Genomic DNA, 19,594 nt, shown 5'->3' with positions numbered 1-19,594 from the left:
CCCTAATATTTAAATCGTCCTTTTTAAGTTTTTAACGTTTTAAAATTAGCTCATTTTTGTCGTTAACAGAATTGACGGCAAGACAAAATTGAGACAATTTTAAAACATTACGGGCTTAAATAGGAATAAAACGTTGAGGATAAAAGCGATACACAGAAATAAATTTTAATTTTATCCTTTAATAATATTAATTTTTTACAGTACATAGTTATTCAATTATTCTTTTATTTTATTTTTAATCACATTTTTTTAAGTAAATTTATTTTTTGTTAAGAAAAAAATTAAAAAATAAATTAAATAATTATTTGTCGTGAAAAAATCAAAATTATTGAAGAAAAGATTAAAATTTATTAAAAAGTAAAAAAAAATCTTTTTTTTCAATAATTTTAATTTTTAATAAATTTTAATTTTTTCTATAATAATTTTAATTTATTTACATCAAATAATTATTTAATTTATTTTTGGAAAAGTATAGGAACTAAGTGTCTAATCAGCCAAAAAGTGAATAACTCAATTAATTATAATTATTAATAATTAATTTTAAATTTTTAAATTCAAAATTAAAAAAATTTTAAACTGATTAAATAAACCTAATCAAAACTTATAAAAACATTACTCTTCTCTTCCATATTAACCTACCTACCTCTAAAAATATCCATAAGAATTTGTGTCCACTCAATTCCAATCCAAATGCTATCTCATTCACTTGCTCCTGAGAGAGTGTTCCACCACTCCCGAAACATATATACAACATAGATTTCGATAGCTGATAGTTCAACCATGCAACACATTCATGAATCTTCTCATCTTGGTTTTGGTTGGGTTGAGCAACGATGGGTCCAACCGAAAAAATAGAACGAGAAGGATGAGAACCCTTGTGTAAAGCTCTCATGGCCTCTGATTCCAAATCATTGAAGGTATTCACTATGATACCATCAACCAAGGAGGCTTTCTGGCACACACTGAGAAATAGTGTGTAGATTTCACCTGATCGACAAAACAGAATTAGATCTGGAAGGTCCTTCACCTTGAAAGAAGCATAATCACAACCAGGAACGGCCATTGTTCGTTCCAAGTCAAAAAATTCGGGTTCGGATTCGAATTCGGAGAAGAAGCTTTCATCAAACTTTGGAAAGGAAAGAACGAAAAGAACGAAGGAGAGGAAGGTTTTTATAGGCACAAGTCTTCGAATCGGTCAAATCGCGATTTCATCGCATCCAATCGGTCTTTACCTTGCACTTGGTTCAACTTCAAGGATAAGGAAGGAGTGGTGGAACACAAGTTGTTCTTAAACAATTACAGAAATATAAAAAAAAAATATTTATTTAATATGAAAAAAAACATCCTAATGCTTAACAAAAGAAATATTCAGTTATATTTTATATTTATAAGATTTAAAAAAAACTATAAAATTCTTAAAAAAATAACGATATTCACATTTGCAATACAAAAATATTCAAAAAATATATAAAAGAACATCCATTTAGTATGAAAAAGAAACATTATGATACTTAGCAGAAGAAACATCCATATATGTTAACTTATTTATAATTCAAAAAATAGATTCAGAACCATCCAATTTACAAATAAAAGAAACATTCTAATGCCTAACATAAGCACCATCCACGTAGAGGTTTTAGATTCACCCAGAGGCATTTGACTGGTTTTTGGCTGATACCCTCTTGGTTCCCTAGCATTGTTGTTTATTTTTTAATTTTGCTCTTAATAAAAAATAAATTCACTTAGAAAAAAATAATATGATTAAAAATAAAATAAAATAATAATTGAATAATTAGCTACCGCAAAAATTTGATATTATTGAAGAATAAAATTAGAAATAAAGTTTAACTAAATTAAATATTAAAGAATTTTGATACATTAGAGACAAAAGATACACTTTATACTTTATTGTATGTGTATCATTTTTTTTTCTTTTTCGCAAGTTTATGTACTAGTCATTCTACAAATATTTCATGATGAGTAAAAATTTTTAAGAGTAAAATTATAAAAAAAATAAATTTATTTAGAATGAAAGTAATGTGATTAACTGTAATTTACTTAGACGTGATTGAAAAATAATTGAATAATTATGTACCGTAAAAAATTAATATTATTGAAAGATAAAATTAAAATTTATTTCTATGAATCATTTTTGTCCCCAACGTTTTTGTCCTATTTAAGTCCCTAACGTTTCAAAATCGTCTCAATTTTATCTGGCCGTCAATTCTGTTAACGGATCTCTAACGGCAGGACAACATTGAGCCAATTTTAAAATATTGGGGTTTAAATAGGAAGATTTACAACTTTAGGACTTACCCCAAACGTTGGAGACAAAAACGATACTTTATACTTTCTTAAATAATTGACTAAGAAATTAATGATTAATTAGGTTAAAGAGAAATCAAATTATTAAGAGATTGATGTTTGATTATTAATGATTTGCCATAGATGTATCTTTGCATGATCAATGTAGAAGGTGAAAAATATTGGTTAAGTCTCGACATCTCTAAAATCTTAACTCTTTTAATCATATCATCTTTTCAGTATTCATTGTTTACTTTTGCCTATTTTACTGTTTATGTTAAAGCTTTCTAAAAACTAAATTTTGATTGTCTGACTAGAATAATTAATTGACTATTGCTTACTTAATCCGTTAATTCCCATGGGAATGATAACCAACTCCCGTGGTATTACTTGAGAAAAACGATTGTGGAGATCTTGCCAAACAGACGAAGGAGAGGTAAGATAGATAACACTTTGTGTGATTGAGGGAGATATTGAGTGAAAGAACCAAAAAAGTACTAGGTTATTGCATCTTTCCCAAGATGAAGAGAGGGGATCATTTGTAGGAGAAGCTGAAATTGAACCTGTCAAAAGCCATACTGAAAAAATAAGAATTGATGTAGGACTCTGACAAGGATGTATATAGTAAGGACGGTTTGGATTTTGAGAAGGATTTAAAGTGTTGTCATCCATTGCGAGAGCTTTGTTATTGGGTTTTGGCATATATGGATGAAAAAGAATAACAAAATTTTTAGAAGTTAAGAAGCAGGAATAACGGAAGTTATCAATAGGTCGCTTATGAATTACAAAGAGTGGATTAGAATTGATCCTAACGGTTGTTGATGTAATGCCAGAAATGACCATGTGTTAAATTATTATACTTGCTGTTAAATTTTTTTCTATTTTGTTGTTTTACTTTATTATGTTGAGCTCTTTTACTTCAAAAAGAGTTTTCACTATTAATGGATATTAACAAAGTTCTAAGTGTTTTGATACCATAACAAAAAAATAGAAATAGGATTAAAACAATAAAAAATATATATTAAAGTTGTTATTTTTATATAATACAAAAATTATTCTATTTATAAAAATATTATCAATTAAACTAAAAAATATTTATTTATTAACCATTAAGTCTCAACTACTCAAAAAAATAAAAAAAAAATATGTGCCGAAACAAAATGTGATAAAAATGAAAAAAATTTTAGACATATATTTTTTTATTTTTTTTTGCCATTGGATTGTGCTTGGGGCTGATAATTCATTTGATACCTTCTACAGTTTCTCTTTTAGCATAATGGCTCCTATACCAAGGAAATTTAAACAAAAGCCACCATATTTTAGCAAATCGTGTATGGCACTCCAAAATAAAAATAAGAATAAAGGACATTTTCGTTCCTGACCTTTTTTTTCGCGAACATTTTCGTCCTCAAGGAATAAAAAATACATTCAAGTCCCTGACCCCTGAAAAACGTGGATATTTATGTCCTTCCGTTGAATTCAGCCGTTTGCACTGAACGGAAAAGGATGAGCTGGTAGAGGTGGCGCTGAGGTGGCCGTAACGGAGGCCTGGAGCATTTCGTAACCGGACATATAAGTCCCTAGAGACAAAAACGACGCCATTTTTGTAACCTCCCCCAATCCTGTTTCGAATTTCTCTGCCTTTTCTTCTTCCTTCGTCCTTTTTCCCTTTCATTCTTCTTCCTTGGCCGCTGCCTCCATCACCACCGTACAGCGGCGCCTCTGTCAGCCACCATCAACGCCGGCGACCTCCTCCTTCCTCTCTTTTCGCGTCTTCTTCTCTTTCTCACTCCCTTACTCCCATTAGATGATGATACGAGGGCGAAGATGATGATATAGATGATGAGGATGGAGATGAAGTTTTTGTTGAATGAATACACAACATGAAATCGGAATAAATCCTTGAGAGGGATGACTTAGGGGCTGTGACAATCTCCTTCATATGAGAAGAGAAAACTTTACGCCTTAAGGCACTCCAACTACTCTCTCTTGCAAGAAGATGGGTTTCATGTTTATCCTCTGATGATGGAAATGGTGGCACAAAACCTCCAACAATAGCTTTTTGAAAAACTTCATAATCAACATCATAGCAGCCCACTTTCCTCTAATCACCAAACAAATATTGCAGTGGGAATATGTACAAAAAAAGCTCCCCTGGAGTCCAATGCGGAAGGCGAAGGATCCGTTAACATTTTGGGGACGAGATGCAAAGGATCATAAGGCGAGTGTGGAGCCTTCCTATACATCCTAAGCAAAGAGGTAGGACTAAGAGGAACTGCATGCACCCTCTTCTGGCACTGCAACAACTGGCAAACAAACCCCATATTCGGATCGGCAATACCCCTTGCAGCCTTCACCAACTGAAAAGCATCATCAAAGCTCTGTCCTTCTCTCCACATGAGGTATGCAATCACCAACGAAGTAGACCTAGACACACCTTGACAATAGTGCACAAACACCCTACCACCTTGTTCCATAACATCCTCAAAGTAATCAAACACATCATACAAGATACTAGTAATATCCTCTGAAGGACTATCCTGAAGCCACAATGTTCTATACACAAAATCAGCCTTAAAATACTCGGGGCACACAAAACCAACACAGTTCAAGATATGAGTGATTCCATTCTGTTTCAATATATCCCTATTCTTAGCAACAGCATCACCACCAAGGTAAACATGTTCAGCAACCTTTGAACACTCCTTATCAAAAAATGCAATTCTATCCCTCTTCAAGAGTCCACTAACACCATTATTGTTACAACTATTATTATTACCACTACTATTACTGCCATTATTGCAATTCCTATCATTGTTCATCTGAATTGAGGAGAGATCAAGTTTCAACCTTTCACCAGGGTTACCTCTCATGGCGCCACCGGTGGTCAACGGCGGCTGTGGGGGCAACCACTCCCCAATGTCATCTGAGCTCGCCTGCGGCCACTCATCGAGGCTCCGCCGGGCTATCGAAAGCGGCTGGAGGGGCGGCAGGCTCGACCGGGACTTGGAACTCTGCTGCAATCGCGGCGTAAGTGGCAGCGGACAGAACTTGCGATTCTGGCCGGTGACAGTGTCTCCGCCGCAGGAATTTGGATCCGCCTCACCGGATGGGTTATTGCTGGAAGCGGTGCTGGTGCGAGAGGAAGGAGGAGGTCGTCGGCGTTGATGGTGGCTGACGGAGGCGCGGCTGTGCGGCGGTGATGGAGGCAGGGACCGAGGAAGAAGAATGGAAAGAAAAAAGGACGAAGGAAGAAGAAAAGGGCAGAGGTAGAGAGGGAGGAAGATGGGGCAAGGAGAGGAGGGGCAGAGTAGGTGGTGGTGGAAGAGGGAGTCAGGGGCACATGAGGTGGTTGGGGTTGGAGGTGGCTGATTTGTGGAAGGATTTGGGCTCATAAATGTGAAAGATTGGGGGTTTTGGTGAAATGACGTTGTTTTGAGTTAGGAGGACTAATATGTCCTGTTTTGAAAAGCTACACGTTTTGGTGTGAGAGGACTAATATGTCCTGTTTTAAAAAACTACATGCCATGTGTGCTCCCGTAACGGCCAGGTCAGCGCCACGGGAGCCATGTCAACGTTTTCCGTTGAGTCTAACGGAGTCACTTTAACGGAGGGGTCAATTTGTCCGCGTTTTGGAAGAGTCAGGGACATGAATGTATTTTCCAATCCTTGAGAACGAAAATATCCGCGAAAAAAAAAAAGTCAAGGACCTATTTATCCTTTATTCAAAAAATAAAAAGAAAAATCATTTTTTATCTCTACTTAAAACATATATATATATATATATATATATATATATATATATATATATATATATATATATATATATATATATGAAATAAATCTCTAGCCTAGGCCTTCCTTTTTTTTCTTGAAAAAATAACTACGGTATGTGCGGGTGAAACACGATCCCAATTCGCAATGCATATAATTGAAGTAATTTGGTTAAAATGAGAAGTTACATCTTAATCAAAAGGGGTTACAAGAACTTCTAAAAATGATTCTAAATATGTAAATTGAGCCTAACACTAAAGCATATATTTTAGTTCAAGAGTAATCTTTTAATCTTTTTAAGAGCATTCATAGCGTCTTTCATTCTTGTCCTTTCACCCGGAGACTCAGCTGAGCAATTCAGAGCTAAAGTCATTATAGACAACAAGCAGTCCTGTTTAGTATCTGTTTCTCCTTCTTCCACCAATAATTTTGCATCAACGATATCAAGTAGTGAATTAGGGCACGACATTTTCACCCACTCTTTGATGCTAAACTCTCCCACAAACATTTCATCAGTGGGTTTTTTCTGTGTGAAGGTCTCCATAAGTAAAATTCCATAGCTATACACATCACCTTGCCTAGACACTCTTCCCTCAAGTCCATATTCTGCAAAATAAGAAAAAAAACAACAAAGTGGAAAACAAAACAAATTTTATTAGATTCATAGCTGATTGCTATCAAGGTTTATTACATAAAGCATAAGATTAAATAAGAAACTCACCAGGGGCCATATAGCCTATTGTGGCTAGATTCATGGTTTGAGTGATGGAGTCATCCCCACTCAGCAATTTTGCAATGCCAAAATCAGTCACGTGGGCAACCATGTCTTCATCTAGTAATATGTTGCTGGGTTTCAAATCACAGTGTATAATTGGTACAGAACCACCATTATGCAGGTAATCCATTGCTTCTGCAACATCTATCATTATGTTTAGCCTCTGGATCATACTCAAGCCATGGTGTTCCGAGTGTAGCCACCTCTCTAAACTCCCATTAGGCATGTAGCTTAGGATCAATGCCTTGAAGTCCATGTTGCTGCAGCTGCTAATGATTTTGGTTAAGTTTCGATGGCGGACACTGCGCAATATCTCACATTCAGCATCAAAACTCCTAAATGCTCCTTCCAGCCCCAGATTAAACACTTTCACTGCAACATTCGTCCCATCTGAGAGTACTCCTTTATACACTCTTCCAAAACTCCCTACACCAAGCAAGTTGCCATCATGGAACCTATCTGATGCTTGCCGAATTTCATAGTATGATATTCTTCTCCATCTTGCTCCCGATTGATCCACCTCTGAATTGTTGACCACCTTGTGCTTCCGGAATTTTAGGATGCAAAGGAATGCCACAAGAAGGGTGGCAACTATTGCTGCAGGTAAAATATATGTCAACACAATATGTGCATTCCATTTTCGGGATTTTTCAATTTTACACTCCGAAAAATGGAAACGTGGAGCACCACATAATCCTTTATTCCCCATGAACGACTGAGCTGAGAAGTTTGCAAAAGGTCCCCCATCCGGGATTTTTCCTTTTAACTTATTGTGAGAAACATTGAAATATTTCAGATACACAAGTGCCTCCAATGTTTTCGGAATGACACCAGACAAGTTATTTTCTGATAAGTCAAGTTGTTCCAAACTTACCATACGACCAAATGATTCTGGGATGGGCCCTTCAAATTTGTTTCTTGCTAAGGTAAGATGAACCAAATTCATAAGATTGCTGAGGCTTCTTGGGATGCTACCTGAAAATTGATTTCCTGATAAATAAATCCAACTTATGGCTTTTAGATTTCCACTATCTAATGGGAGATATCCACTTAAATTATTGGAAGATAAGTCTAAAAGCAATAAATCGAACAGCTTCCACACGGTGGAAGGTATTGAGTTGAATTTATTTGAAGCAAGCCAAAGCCATCTCAATGAGGTAAGATTGCTTATGCAAGAAGGTATAGGGCCAGAGAATTTGTTTCTTTTAAGGGAAAATTGATACAAGCTCGTTAGTTGACACAATTGATTCGGAACAAATCCTTCCAATTGGTTGTCATGTAAATAGAAGCCTTGTAGCTTTATTAATTTCCCTATGCTAGTAGGAAAGGTTCCAACAAAATTATTAGTACCAAGGTCAAGGTTTATCAAGCTGCTCAAGTTGCCAATACTTGCTGGAATGGTGCCTCTCATTGAACAACCCCGAAGTTTCAAGTCAACCAGAGAAGTAGAAAGGTTTCCTACCGATATTGGAAGAATAGAATCCAATGGATTTCCAGAAAATATCAACTTTTTGAGAAATCTACAATTTGTCAAAGAATTTATAATGCTTAGCTCTGAATCACTTGTCAAATTATTTTTTCCAAGATTGAGCAGCTGGAGACTTCTTAAGCTGCCAAAAATGTCTGGAATGTATCCAGAAAATGAATTGTAAGCCAAATCTATGTTATTAAGCATAGTGGCATTGCACAAGGAGCTTGGGATTCTTCCACTGAGATAATTAATCCCCATGTACAGCTCAACAAGTTTTGGAAGCATGTAGCCTAGGCTTGCTGGGAGGCTGCCTGATAAATGATTTCTACTAACAGTAATTACCCGTAGGGTAGAAATATTAAAGATTGATGGCGGAATGTAGCCACTTACATTGGCGAAAGGAAGACTCAGAATCTCTAAACTACGTAGATTACCAATTTCATTTGGTATCGCACCTGGCACAACATTCGAACAATGTGATACGTTAAATTGTATAAACAATGATAACGTTAATCAAACTCAATTCGCAGAGTCATATTGGCATAACATACGATACCTCTGAAATTGTTATAGCCAAGATAGATCTCATTGAGGCTTGTTAAATTCCCGATGGAAGATGGTATGTTTCCACCGAAGGTGTTGTAGGATAAGGATAAATATTGCAGTTGCTTGCAATTGAACAAACTGCGTGGAAGTTCACCGGATAAGGTATTACTAGTCACGTGAAGCTCTTTCAAGTTTGGAAGATGGTGGAAGATGCGCTCCGGCAGTTGTCCGGATAGGTTGTTGTAGTCGAGGTCAATAACCTGCAGTAACGAACTGTTGATGATAGCTGAAGGGATAGCTCCTGAAATTTGGTTGTAAGTAAGATACAGATATTGCAAAGAAGGAGACAAGAAAATGTTGGAAGGTAAGGGACCCCAAAACTTGTTTTCAAGAAGTTCAAGCGATTGCAGGGAACTCATGTTGAACAGGAAGTGTGGGACTGTGCCAGTGAAACTATTGCCTGCCAGTAACAGGTGTTTTAGTTTCCGTAGAGATTCAAACCAGGAGGGGATACTTCCAGTGAATTTGTTGAATCTAAGGTTGATGATGCTCAGACTACGTAATCCAGCAAGTTCAGCAGGTAGATTACCGTGGAAGCTATTGTTGGGAAGATGCAGGCGAGAAAGGAATGACAGGTTTCCAAGATGCGGAGGGATGGTGGCATCAAGAGACATGTATGAGAGATTCAAGGCAGTTACTCTGCGGTGGGAAGAGCCGCAGGTGAGGCCAATCCAGTTGCAAACAGAGGTACTGCTGGACCAGTTGCTTGCGAGCACATTGTTGGGATCCAAGGAGTTAAAATGCTCCCTCATGGCAACCAAGGCCGATTCATCGCTAGCCATGTTCAGCCTTGCAGCTGATACCACCGCCACGTGCCAAAGCAGCAATGACAACAGGGTCGGATATAAGAGGGACTTCATTTTCATTGCACCTTATCTTCTGCTTCAATGCAACATTTTGCGTTGTATATATATGTGTGTGGAGAGAGAGAGAAGAGATTCCTTTCCATTGTTCGTCCATCTTCCTTTGTACTCCAAGTGGCAGCTGAACCTGAGTTCGCAGCATCAGCCAATTACCAGGAGAATTAAAATCGTGATTAACAACAGTGCTTAACGATCTAAGACTACTTTAATTCGTTGGCCCAACTTATACTTAAAAAGACACCACGAGTTTTGATTAATTTAGAATAAAATCAAACTTGATTATTCTAAATCCGTTTCCTAGGAAGATCCGTCTCCATATTCCATTAAAATCTCTTCCTCTTCGATCTTGTCACCTTCCAAAGTATCTTTGCTAACAAACTTGTCAACCGTTGCTCATGTGGCTTCCGCGCAGTAATCAATGCGTAAGACACAAGAATCCACATCACATTGGTTTCATCAAATATACAAATACAAATACCCTTTGTTGATTATATGAGCATCTACAAACTCATCATCTTCTTTGTTTTACACCATCAGAAACCACCATGATATCATCCTTAAAGTACACAGCACCCTCACCCCTTGCCGGCTCTGCTGCATTCTCCTGCAGAAAGCGTGTTCCTGTTCCAAGGTTACCACCCTCTATTCAAAATCTTCAACAAAGCACTGCACTACCCTCTTTCTCTTCCCATAAACCACTTTACATTATTCCATGCACTCAGAACCTCACATTGTCAACTAAACCTAGAAGGAAGGTTGCAGGGTGTCATGCCTATGAGGCAGATAAGTCACAGCCACAAGCAGCAGAGACATCAGAGGCAGCTCAGAAGCTCAAGATTGGTTTGTATTTCGCTACATGGTGGGCACTCAACGTCGTCTTCAACATATACAACAAGAAGGTTCTCAATGCTTTTCCATACCCCTGGCTCACTTCCACTCTCTGTCCCTCGCCGCCGGCTCTCTTATCATGTTCATCTCCTGGGCCACAAGGCTCGCTCATGTCCCTAAAGTTAACATGGATTTCTGGAAGGCCTTGTTCCCTGTAAGAAAATTTTAGTTTATAATCCACTTTTTGTTTCCCTTCTATGGCTTTGTTACTAATTCTGTGTCTGTGTCTGCAGGTTGCAGTAGCACACACCATTGGACATGTTGCAGCTACTGTGAGTATGTCTAAAGTTGCAGTGTCATTTACTCACATCATCAAGAGTGGAGAACCGGCTTTCAGCGTCCTAGTATCGAGGTTCTTGCTCGGCAAATCGTTCCCTATACCGGTTTACTTATCACTGGTGCCAATTATTGGAGGTTGTGCTCTTGCTGCTGTGACCGAACTCAATTTTAATATGATCGGTAAGGCCATTTACCTTATAGCAAGGTTTATTAAATTCTCATCAAGATCAAGTAGTAGTCTAAGTAGAAGTAGAACTCTTTTTTGGTTGATTGTGTTTTGCAGGGTTTATGGGGGCTATGATATCAAACTTGGCGTTTGTGTTTAGGAACATATTCTCAAAGAAGGGAATGAAGGGCATGTCTGTTAGTGGATTGAACTATTATGCTTGCCTTTCCATATTGTCTCTATTGATTCTCATACCTTTTGCCATTCTTGTGGAGGGTCCTAAGATGTGGGCTGTTGGCTGGCAAACTGCCCTCTCTCAGATTCGTCCAAATTTTGTTTGGTAATCACTAATCAATCCTCTTTTCTTATTACTATCAAACATTAAACTGATCAATTTTCTTTGTCAAAAATACTTAAGGACATTTCGGCTGTAACTTTTTTAAGGGGGGTAGTTGCTCAGAGTGTGTTCTACCACTTGTGTAATCAAGTCTCTTGCATGTCTCTTGATCAAATATCTCCCTTGACATTTAGCATAGGGAACACAATGAAGAGAATTTCAGTAATTGTCTCTTCCATTCTTATCTTCCACACGCCAATTCATCCCACCAATGCAGTTGCTGCTGCGATTGCAATTCTTGGCACCTTCCTTTATTCACAGGTGCATTCTTATTTCCTCTATTTTTAGTTTGTCTTTGCTATGTACTACTTGAATATTCAGAGACACACTGAAATCAAACCCATGATTGAGAAATTTTTCATATTGCACACAACACAGGAAAACCATATATAGTCACTGTCAATTTTATCTATGCCGGCCAAGTAAAATGGATAAAATGGAACGGTTTAATGTCTAATGAGTGATCAACTAGGGTCACACTATTAATTTGTAAATGTAACACAACAACTGAGAGCTTTTATGTTATTTCTTTGAACAGGCAAAACAGTGAGGCCTAATTCAGAAGCTAAGTTAAGTGAATGCTTATTCGGGGATGGGGCTAGAACTATGAGCCTGTCAGTGATAGTGAGAACAGTTGATGTTACTAATCATGTTTTGATCTTTGTCATTGTAGACGAAATTTTCGTTTCTTTCGTGTAATGTAAGGCTGAGAAGAATTTACTTTGATTCAATAAGGACTAAGAACGAACTCTGGAATGTGAGTACACTAATGAGGATTTCTATAGCCCAAAATTAGTTACACTTACCAAAAAAGAAGAGGATTTGTTGGATTAGATCTCACTAACTATTTGTAAGTAGGTCTAATAAGCTAATTATTGCAGTTGAGCATGTATAAAAAGTTTGCAACAATTATTTCTTTAACAATTCAACTAGGTATCCTTTAAAAATGGTACAATATTCAGCCTTTTTATTATAATAATTTAAAAAAATTAAAACAAACACATTTAAAAATTATGAATAGATTTATTGTCTTTTTAAAATTAAATACATATCCAAAATACAAACTAAATAAAACTGAAATTTAAAATTTAAATTTTAAATTTCTATTTCAATTTTAATATATTTAATTATTAATATATTATAATTAAAAATATATCTAAAAATCAAATTATTCAAAATTCAAAATTTTGATTTTAAAATTATAAAATAAACCTTAAACCAATTAATTATTAACTAAATCTGTACAAAACTCTCAAAAAAGCAAAGAAGTCGTGGAAAACCAGAGGCTCACAAGGAAAATTTAGAGCCGCACATCGAGAACTCATCCTCCGCCGTCGTTCATCCGCGCCACCTTCATCTTCCGCGCTCATCTTCGACGTTGCCTTCCTCCTTCTCGGTACTCATTCACAACGCCACATTCCCCTTCGTTAACACTCATCTTCGTCGCCACCTTCCTCCTCTTTAGTCCGCATCAACCTCGCCGAAAACTTACTAAGGTTTGGTTGGGTCGCTGACACCATTACTTTTTTTTATTATTCTGTATAAATTTTTGAAACAAAAAATCGAATAAAATGGTCTGAAGAGATTTTCATATATATTGCAATGTTAAATTATTTTTGTATGTGCGATTTCTGTATTTTGGATGTGTTTCAAAAATATTTTCTGTATAACTTCATAATTTTAGATGTGTTACAATTGTTTTTTAATGTTTAAATTTAAATTTTAGATTTATGATTTTAGATGTATTTCAAAAATATCTTCCAAAATATTTTCTGTATAACTTCATAATTTTAGATGTGTTACAATTATTTTTTTAATGTTTAAATTTAAATTTTAGATTTATGATTTTGGATGTGTTTTAAAAATATTTTTTGTATAACTTAATAATTTTAGATGTGTTACAATTGAAAAAGAAACTACAAAAGAAACTACAATTGAAAATATTTTAGTTTGTGTATATAATTATATTCGACCAAAGTCGTAAAACAGATTCTGCATTTTATCAAAGGTATAATAAGTAAGGGATTAATTTTTTTCTAAATTCACTGACTTTGAATTCTTTTTTTTTTTGCAGATACAAATTGGAATATTGTAGTAGAATAGAAGAAAGAAAAAACTATGTTACAAAGAGAGAAGAAACGTAAAACAAGGAAATAATAACTAACTATGAAGTGGGTAGGAAGTTAGAGAAATTTTAGTTTTTAAAATTTAAATTAATCTTAATTATAAATGGGTATCCTAAAAAATAGGAATATGTTTTAATTAAAAAATAATTAAATAATATTAAAGGCTGATCAAAGGCTGAATTTTGTTGTACAAGTATTTTCCTTTCTTTAAAGTCCTATAAAAATAGGGTAAAGGACAAATAGGTCCCTAACCTTTTAAAATGCGGATATTTTCATTCCTCAAGATTGGAAAATACATTTCGATCCCTCACCATGTAAATTCTGTGACAATTAAGTCCTTCCGTGGAATTGGTGCTCGAATTGGTCCTTAATGACCAAAACGACGCCGTATGCATCCCTACTTTCATGCCCATCATCCCATACCTCTTCTTCTTCTTCTTCTTCCATGGCAGTTTCATCGCGCCCTTTCTTCCTCTCTCGTCTCACAGACCTCTCACTCCACAACCCTTTCATCCCCATGGTTCTAGCCAATGCAGCAAAAGTAACTAACAGAAGCTCTAACATGAAGTAAATATGGAAACAGTACATGTCAAAAATGACTTTTGGGTGGATCTGGTCACTATAATCATACGTTTCACCAAAGAAGCCAAAAGAATGGCCTTTATTGCATATGGTAAAAGTGGCGTGTGACCTTTGCTGGGGTTGGTAGGAGATATATTTTCTTTGCTCTGGTTATTGGCTTTTGGCATTTCTGAAGATGGATTGGTCACAAAATGTGAACTTTTGGAATATTTTGATGGATCTGGAGGTGGTGGACTTTTGCCATCTTGAGAGGTTTTGGATCTGATGTGTGGTTAATTCTGGAATAGGCAAATTCTTTCGGTTTTGATAGTCATTTATCACCCACCAGAAAATAGAGATCTCCGAGCCAAAGCAGGTACTGAAATGAACTGGTCTGGTCTACATATCAAACTGCAGCAACAGGAATGTGTGATTCAACTGACTTCAGTATCTCTTCACCAACTTGTTTGCATCCAACCAGCTTCTGCATAACACAATCCAAACATCAAGTTAGTCACCAAGAAAACTACAAGCTACTTCAGAGAAACCAAGAAAAAAAAGTGAAAACTGTAAGCAACACATTAACTTAGATGTCCCTCCCACACAATCTTTTTTCCATCCTTCTTTATGAAAGAAACCCCTCCAACATAATCTCACATCAAACAATTGTGAAAGTTCTGAATCATTGGATATATTTTTCACAACATGTGTTGGCTCAATCGACTATTCTGAATCATTGTATAATAATAAAATCTGTAATCAAATAGTGCACATGAATTCTCTTCCACTTAAGTATTCAACCAAGGTCAACAACCTTGACGAATTCTATTGCAACCATAGCTTTTTGTTTATATTTCACTCACAAATCACAAGCAAGTTATAATTCATATAGAAGATTTAACCCTATGAATCAGGGGACAACAACTAGAAATTCAGTATAATGAGCGGGGAACCGAAGGAGGACTGACCGCCAGTGAGTTCCCTCACAACCATGAGATCAACACCTTCAACAACCTCTTTCTTAAGGGTTGAAGCATCCACTAACTAGAGGATAACCAGCACAAATAAAAAGGCATGCAGATTATTTCCATGTGAGAAGAAGCAGCAAGAGCTGATTAGTACATGTGGGAAGACAGTGGCTAGTCTGAGATTTGCAAAAACTTGAAGGCCAGATCGGAGCTGAAGCAACCTAGTCTCTGACTTCAGATGTTTCTCGTTTTTATCCCATTTATAGCCTCCAATGGCACCAAGAAGAACAGCATCGGATTGCTTCGAAACAACAAGGGTCTCGTTGGGCATGGGAACTCCAGTGGCATCCAATGCAGCGCCTCCTAGAAGCATCTCTCGGAACTCGTATGTGATCCCTGATGCAATAAGGGGGGAAAATTAGGAAAATTGTGGGATGGTGTAGGATGTGAGAGAGGAAGAAATGGCGCGATGAAACTGCCATGGAAGAAGAAGATGAAGAAGAAGAGGTCTGGGATGATAGGCATGAAAGTGGGGATGCATACGGCGTCGTTTTGGTCATTAAGGACCAATTTGTCCTCTAACAATTTGTTCCCCATTCACTTCAGCAACACATCACTCTCCACCCCTCCACCTCAGCAATCTCCGTTATCGTTTCGAGCACCAATTCCACGGAAGGATTTAATTGTCACGGAATTTACATGGTGAGGGATCGAAATGTATTTTCCAATTTTGAGGGACGAAAATGTCCGCATTTTAAAAGGTTAGGGACCTATTTGTCCTTTACCCATAAAAATATGTCTCTATCTCTAGTTCTCTATAGTATTACCTCAATGACTATCAAAGAATACAAAACATCCTAAAATTAAATATCCTTTCGTTTTTGTAAGTTTGAGTAATTTCTAGTTCCATTTTTTTGTGGAACTAATGGATTTGCAGTCTCACCCAATGAGAGCATTTGAGGATAGTTCAACATTGTGCAAATGTCTTAATTACAAAAAACTAAGCTTTCAAGTTTGGAAAGATCATGTAAAGAACCCAAGAATACCTCCAAGGATTGCAATGCAAGCTCTTATTTCCCAAAAAGCAAAAATCCCATCAAGTCTTTTTGCAATTAATGGAAGGCGCATAATGCAAGAATAATACCTGATTATGAGGCTCGGCTCCGGTCATAACAATTGGCATCACAACAGTTGGCACAATTTCATCCCACCACAAATGACCAAATGCCTGTGTTTTGTTCCAAAACAGGTAATTTGAGAACTCTTATATATCAGAAACTTAAGAAAACTCAAGTTCTTATTATTAAAGAGTTCTTATTATTGACAATGCAGCCACTGAAATACAATGAAATGGATATTACAAAATCTATTGATGTCATGATCTAATTTCTCTGCAGGTCCATAACCATTTACAGTAGGATCATTCATGATTCCCGAAGAGTTGTTCACTTCAGGAGTTTCCTCCTCCAGGGGTTGTGTGGAGTCATTTGTGTATTTGCTAGGAAGAATTTTCTCATTGTATGAACCTGGAATTGCATTTCCAGAAGCAACAATGGAAGAATAAAAGGCAGTTGCATGGCTGATACATGATGCAGATTGCAAAGATTCACAAGGATCATCATTAGACAAATAGGATTCAGTACTGCTGACACTCTTAGTTCTCTGTGGTCCAGTGTCGGATTCAAGCCCCTGATACTTTTCACTGCTAGGAGCAACAAAATCAGGAACTGTTGAGATTGACCTCTGAATGGTTGATGTTGTATTAGGAAGAGGCAGACTGTTAAGCGGAATTTATGGGAAGAGACTCCTTCATCAGCAAGAAAAGATGTCTCCAAAGCCAGATGGTAAGCTGCAAAAACTACATACTGAACCACATGCTTTACCTCCTTCAATTCTTCCTCATCAGCACCTTTAAGTAAAATCTGTTCAACGATGTCAAAATTAGAAAATATTAATGATGTGTAATTGGTAGTAATGACAATTAAGTTATATTTTTTCCTTAAAAAAGACACATGCCTTGTGGTTGCTAGTGCACACACATTTTACATGATTTGTAATTTACAAGTTAAAGTCTCCAGAACATTTTTTTATAATAATAAAATAATAATAATACAATTTCTATAAAATAAGATTAGATTAGAACTGTGCAACCCAATGGCTTTGGGCAGCGGTCAAAAAACATAAATGTTTTCATTGGTTTTTTACTACCTTGAGCAGCAGCACTGCTCAGATTTTCAACAAACTTTTCAACATGAAAAGCTTCACAGTAACCCAACTTTGGTGATGAAAGATGATCAATTGAAGGTACATTTTGAGTGCCTGTACTCAAGAGCCCCTCCAAGGATTAACAAGCGAGGTTTATCAACTTTTGATGTCATGCGACGATGAGCCACATTCTTCTTACAAACAACTCCTTTAACAAACCTATTGTAGAAAAGAAACCTGATAAGTATGACAACATAGAAATCACGTGCAGAAAATCAGATAAATTATAGCATTTACCTTTCAATGTGGCTGCCACAAGCAATGCACTTGACTTTCACATTACCAGCTGGGTCCATCCCTCCACTTTTGCTAGTATCTGGCTTCAATAAAGTAGCAGCTTCCCACGAGAGAGATGTGATTATTTCCATCCAAACATTTTCACCATTGTCTTCAATAGGTAGGTTTTCGACCTGTAACAGCTGAGCCACTAATGCCCTAAAATGTCCATCTACTGCATTCTTCATGACCTTCTTCTGCTCCTCACTTGTCCTATCCTTGTGGCGATGCTCTCCACTTCCAAAACTGTTTGAATTGCGCAGATATCCCCACTCACCAATGGCATTCCCATTCCCGTCATTATCTTCATCATCTTCATCAACAAAAAAAGTTTCTCGCTCGTCTTCTGCATCTTCTGGTATAGGAGGGAGCCAGAGAAGTCCATTATTTTCAAAATCAACAGGTTCAGCATCAACATCTTCTGAAACATATAGTGAGGAAGGTGCTTCATTTTCATATATATAAGGTTCATCCTCACTCTTCCCAACTGCTGTGTTTCTTTCTAAACCCTGTGTGTCGAATCCGTTCTCTGAAGTGAGATTTGCATTACCGTTATCTGCATCAGGATGCACTTTCTGCGAGCCATCAGTGTTGCTTATTCCTTCGAACTCAGCCTGTCCATAGTAGATATTCACCTGAGGATAATGTCTCATCTCGGAGTCTAACTGATATACACCATACTCATCCTCATCATCACTCCTGAAAAAACCGCATACAAGCCACAATATAATCTATTACAAAAAGCAGCAGTCCTAATTAGCTATAAACACATAGTTATTACACACTATTTTTTAATGAGGAATGCTAGGGGCCAGCAACTTTTGTGATTTGTAGCCATCAAATAGCCATCAATGATGGTTTTAATGGTGTGAGATTGGTTTGAGATTTCATCCAATGGCTCACTTTTCTTTGCTAGTTACATGCTGGCCAGAATTTAACAAAGTTGCTGGCGCCCTAGACTTTTCCTTTTTTAATTTGTAATAGACACATGAAGAATATGATTGGCTAAATACTATTTATATAAAATATAACACTACATGGAACACGCCTAACTAAACAAATATATCAATGCTTTTGATGACCACAAGAAACAGAAAATACCTGTTCATAGGGAATTCGAATTGCTTTTGTAATGTCTCCTGCAAGATCATTCCTCCCCCCTAATGGAGGTGATAAACCTTCCCTATCAGTGTTGTTTTCACTCATAGGAGACTGATGCAAGTTCAGACACGGACCCTGTTGCATTTGTTGATAAGGCCCGACTGAATAAGGCAGGGAGGAAAGAGTAATGTTAGTACTGTCAGCAGTGACACAGGTAAGATAAATGTTTATTTTAATTATTAATTTATTGTTAAAAACATTTTTTTTATGAAAAAAATGTGTCTAATCAATCATATAATTAATTTTTTTATAATAACATACTTATATATTACAAAATTTACCAATGTTAAATTATTAAAAAAATTATATAATTAAAACTAAAAAGTAAAATCTTAAAAATTTTTATGAAAGCACTTATATTTAAACGATATATGAAAAAATAGAATTGAAATTAGTGTATCCAAGATATTAAAATTTTAAATTTAAAAAATGAGAAAAATTGGTGAAGGGACTAGTTTGGTGCACAACATTCAATTTTAGGGACTAAAATGAGTCACTTAATGCAAAATGAGGGACTAATTTGGTGCATATACAACGATGACATAATGGATGACACGTGGACGAATACTGTTGCAACACGTGGCACAAACGGACACGTGGCCAAATAACATTGTGACACGTGGCACAACCATCCACGTCAGCATGCCACGTGTCACTGGTCAGCACATCATCATACCATTACACGTGGCTAAATTATGAAGTGACACATGTCAC

At 36.4% G+C, this 19,594-nt stretch overlaps 2 protein-coding genes and 2 pseudogenes across 2 annotated transcripts; 1 reads left to right on the top strand and 3 right to left on the bottom strand.

Annotated features, from left to right (window-relative positions):
- Positions 1–4,412: 4,412 nt before the first annotated feature.
- LOC112721989 (protein-tyrosine-phosphatase MKP1-like) lies at positions 4,413–5,699 on the bottom strand. Its single transcript, XM_029289983.2, has one exon. It carries the CDS (start codon positions 5,697–5,699, stop codon positions 4,413–4,415), a length of 1,287 nt encoding a protein of 428 aa, XP_029145816.2.
- A 522-nt stretch (positions 5,700–6,221) lies between these two features.
- On the bottom strand, positions 6,222–9,773 carry LOC112722946 (uncharacterized). Its single transcript, XM_025774141.3, has 3 exons — positions 8,881–9,773; positions 6,800–8,779; positions 6,222–6,684 (listed from the first exon to the last, which is right to left on the bottom strand). Exons 1-3 carry the CDS (start codon positions 9,710–9,712, stop codon positions 6,347–6,349), a joined length of 3,150 nt encoding a protein of 1,049 aa, XP_025629926.2. The 5' UTR covers positions 9,713–9,773; the 3' UTR covers positions 6,222–6,346.
- A 98-nt stretch (positions 9,774–9,871) lies between these two features.
- Positions 9,872–12,356, top strand: LOC112722948 (glucose-6-phosphate/phosphate translocator 1, chloroplastic-like; annotated as a pseudogene).
- Positions 12,357–14,616: 2,260 nt separating this feature from the next.
- Positions 14,617–18,971, bottom strand: LOC112722952 (1-phosphatidylinositol-3-phosphate 5-kinase FAB1B-like; annotated as a pseudogene).
- Positions 18,972–19,594: the final 623 nt, after the last annotated feature.

The sequence above is a fragment of the Arachis hypogaea genome, chromosome 11 (genome assembly GCF_003086295.3).
Source record: "Arachis hypogaea cultivar Tifrunner chromosome 11, arahy.Tifrunner.gnm2.J5K5, whole genome shotgun sequence".
In the NCBI taxonomy this organism is placed as follows: domain Eukaryota; kingdom Viridiplantae; phylum Streptophyta; class Magnoliopsida; order Fabales; family Fabaceae; genus Arachis; species Arachis hypogaea.
Note: the sequence above shows the minus strand (reverse complement) of the source record. Positions and strands in the feature narration are given on the sequence as shown.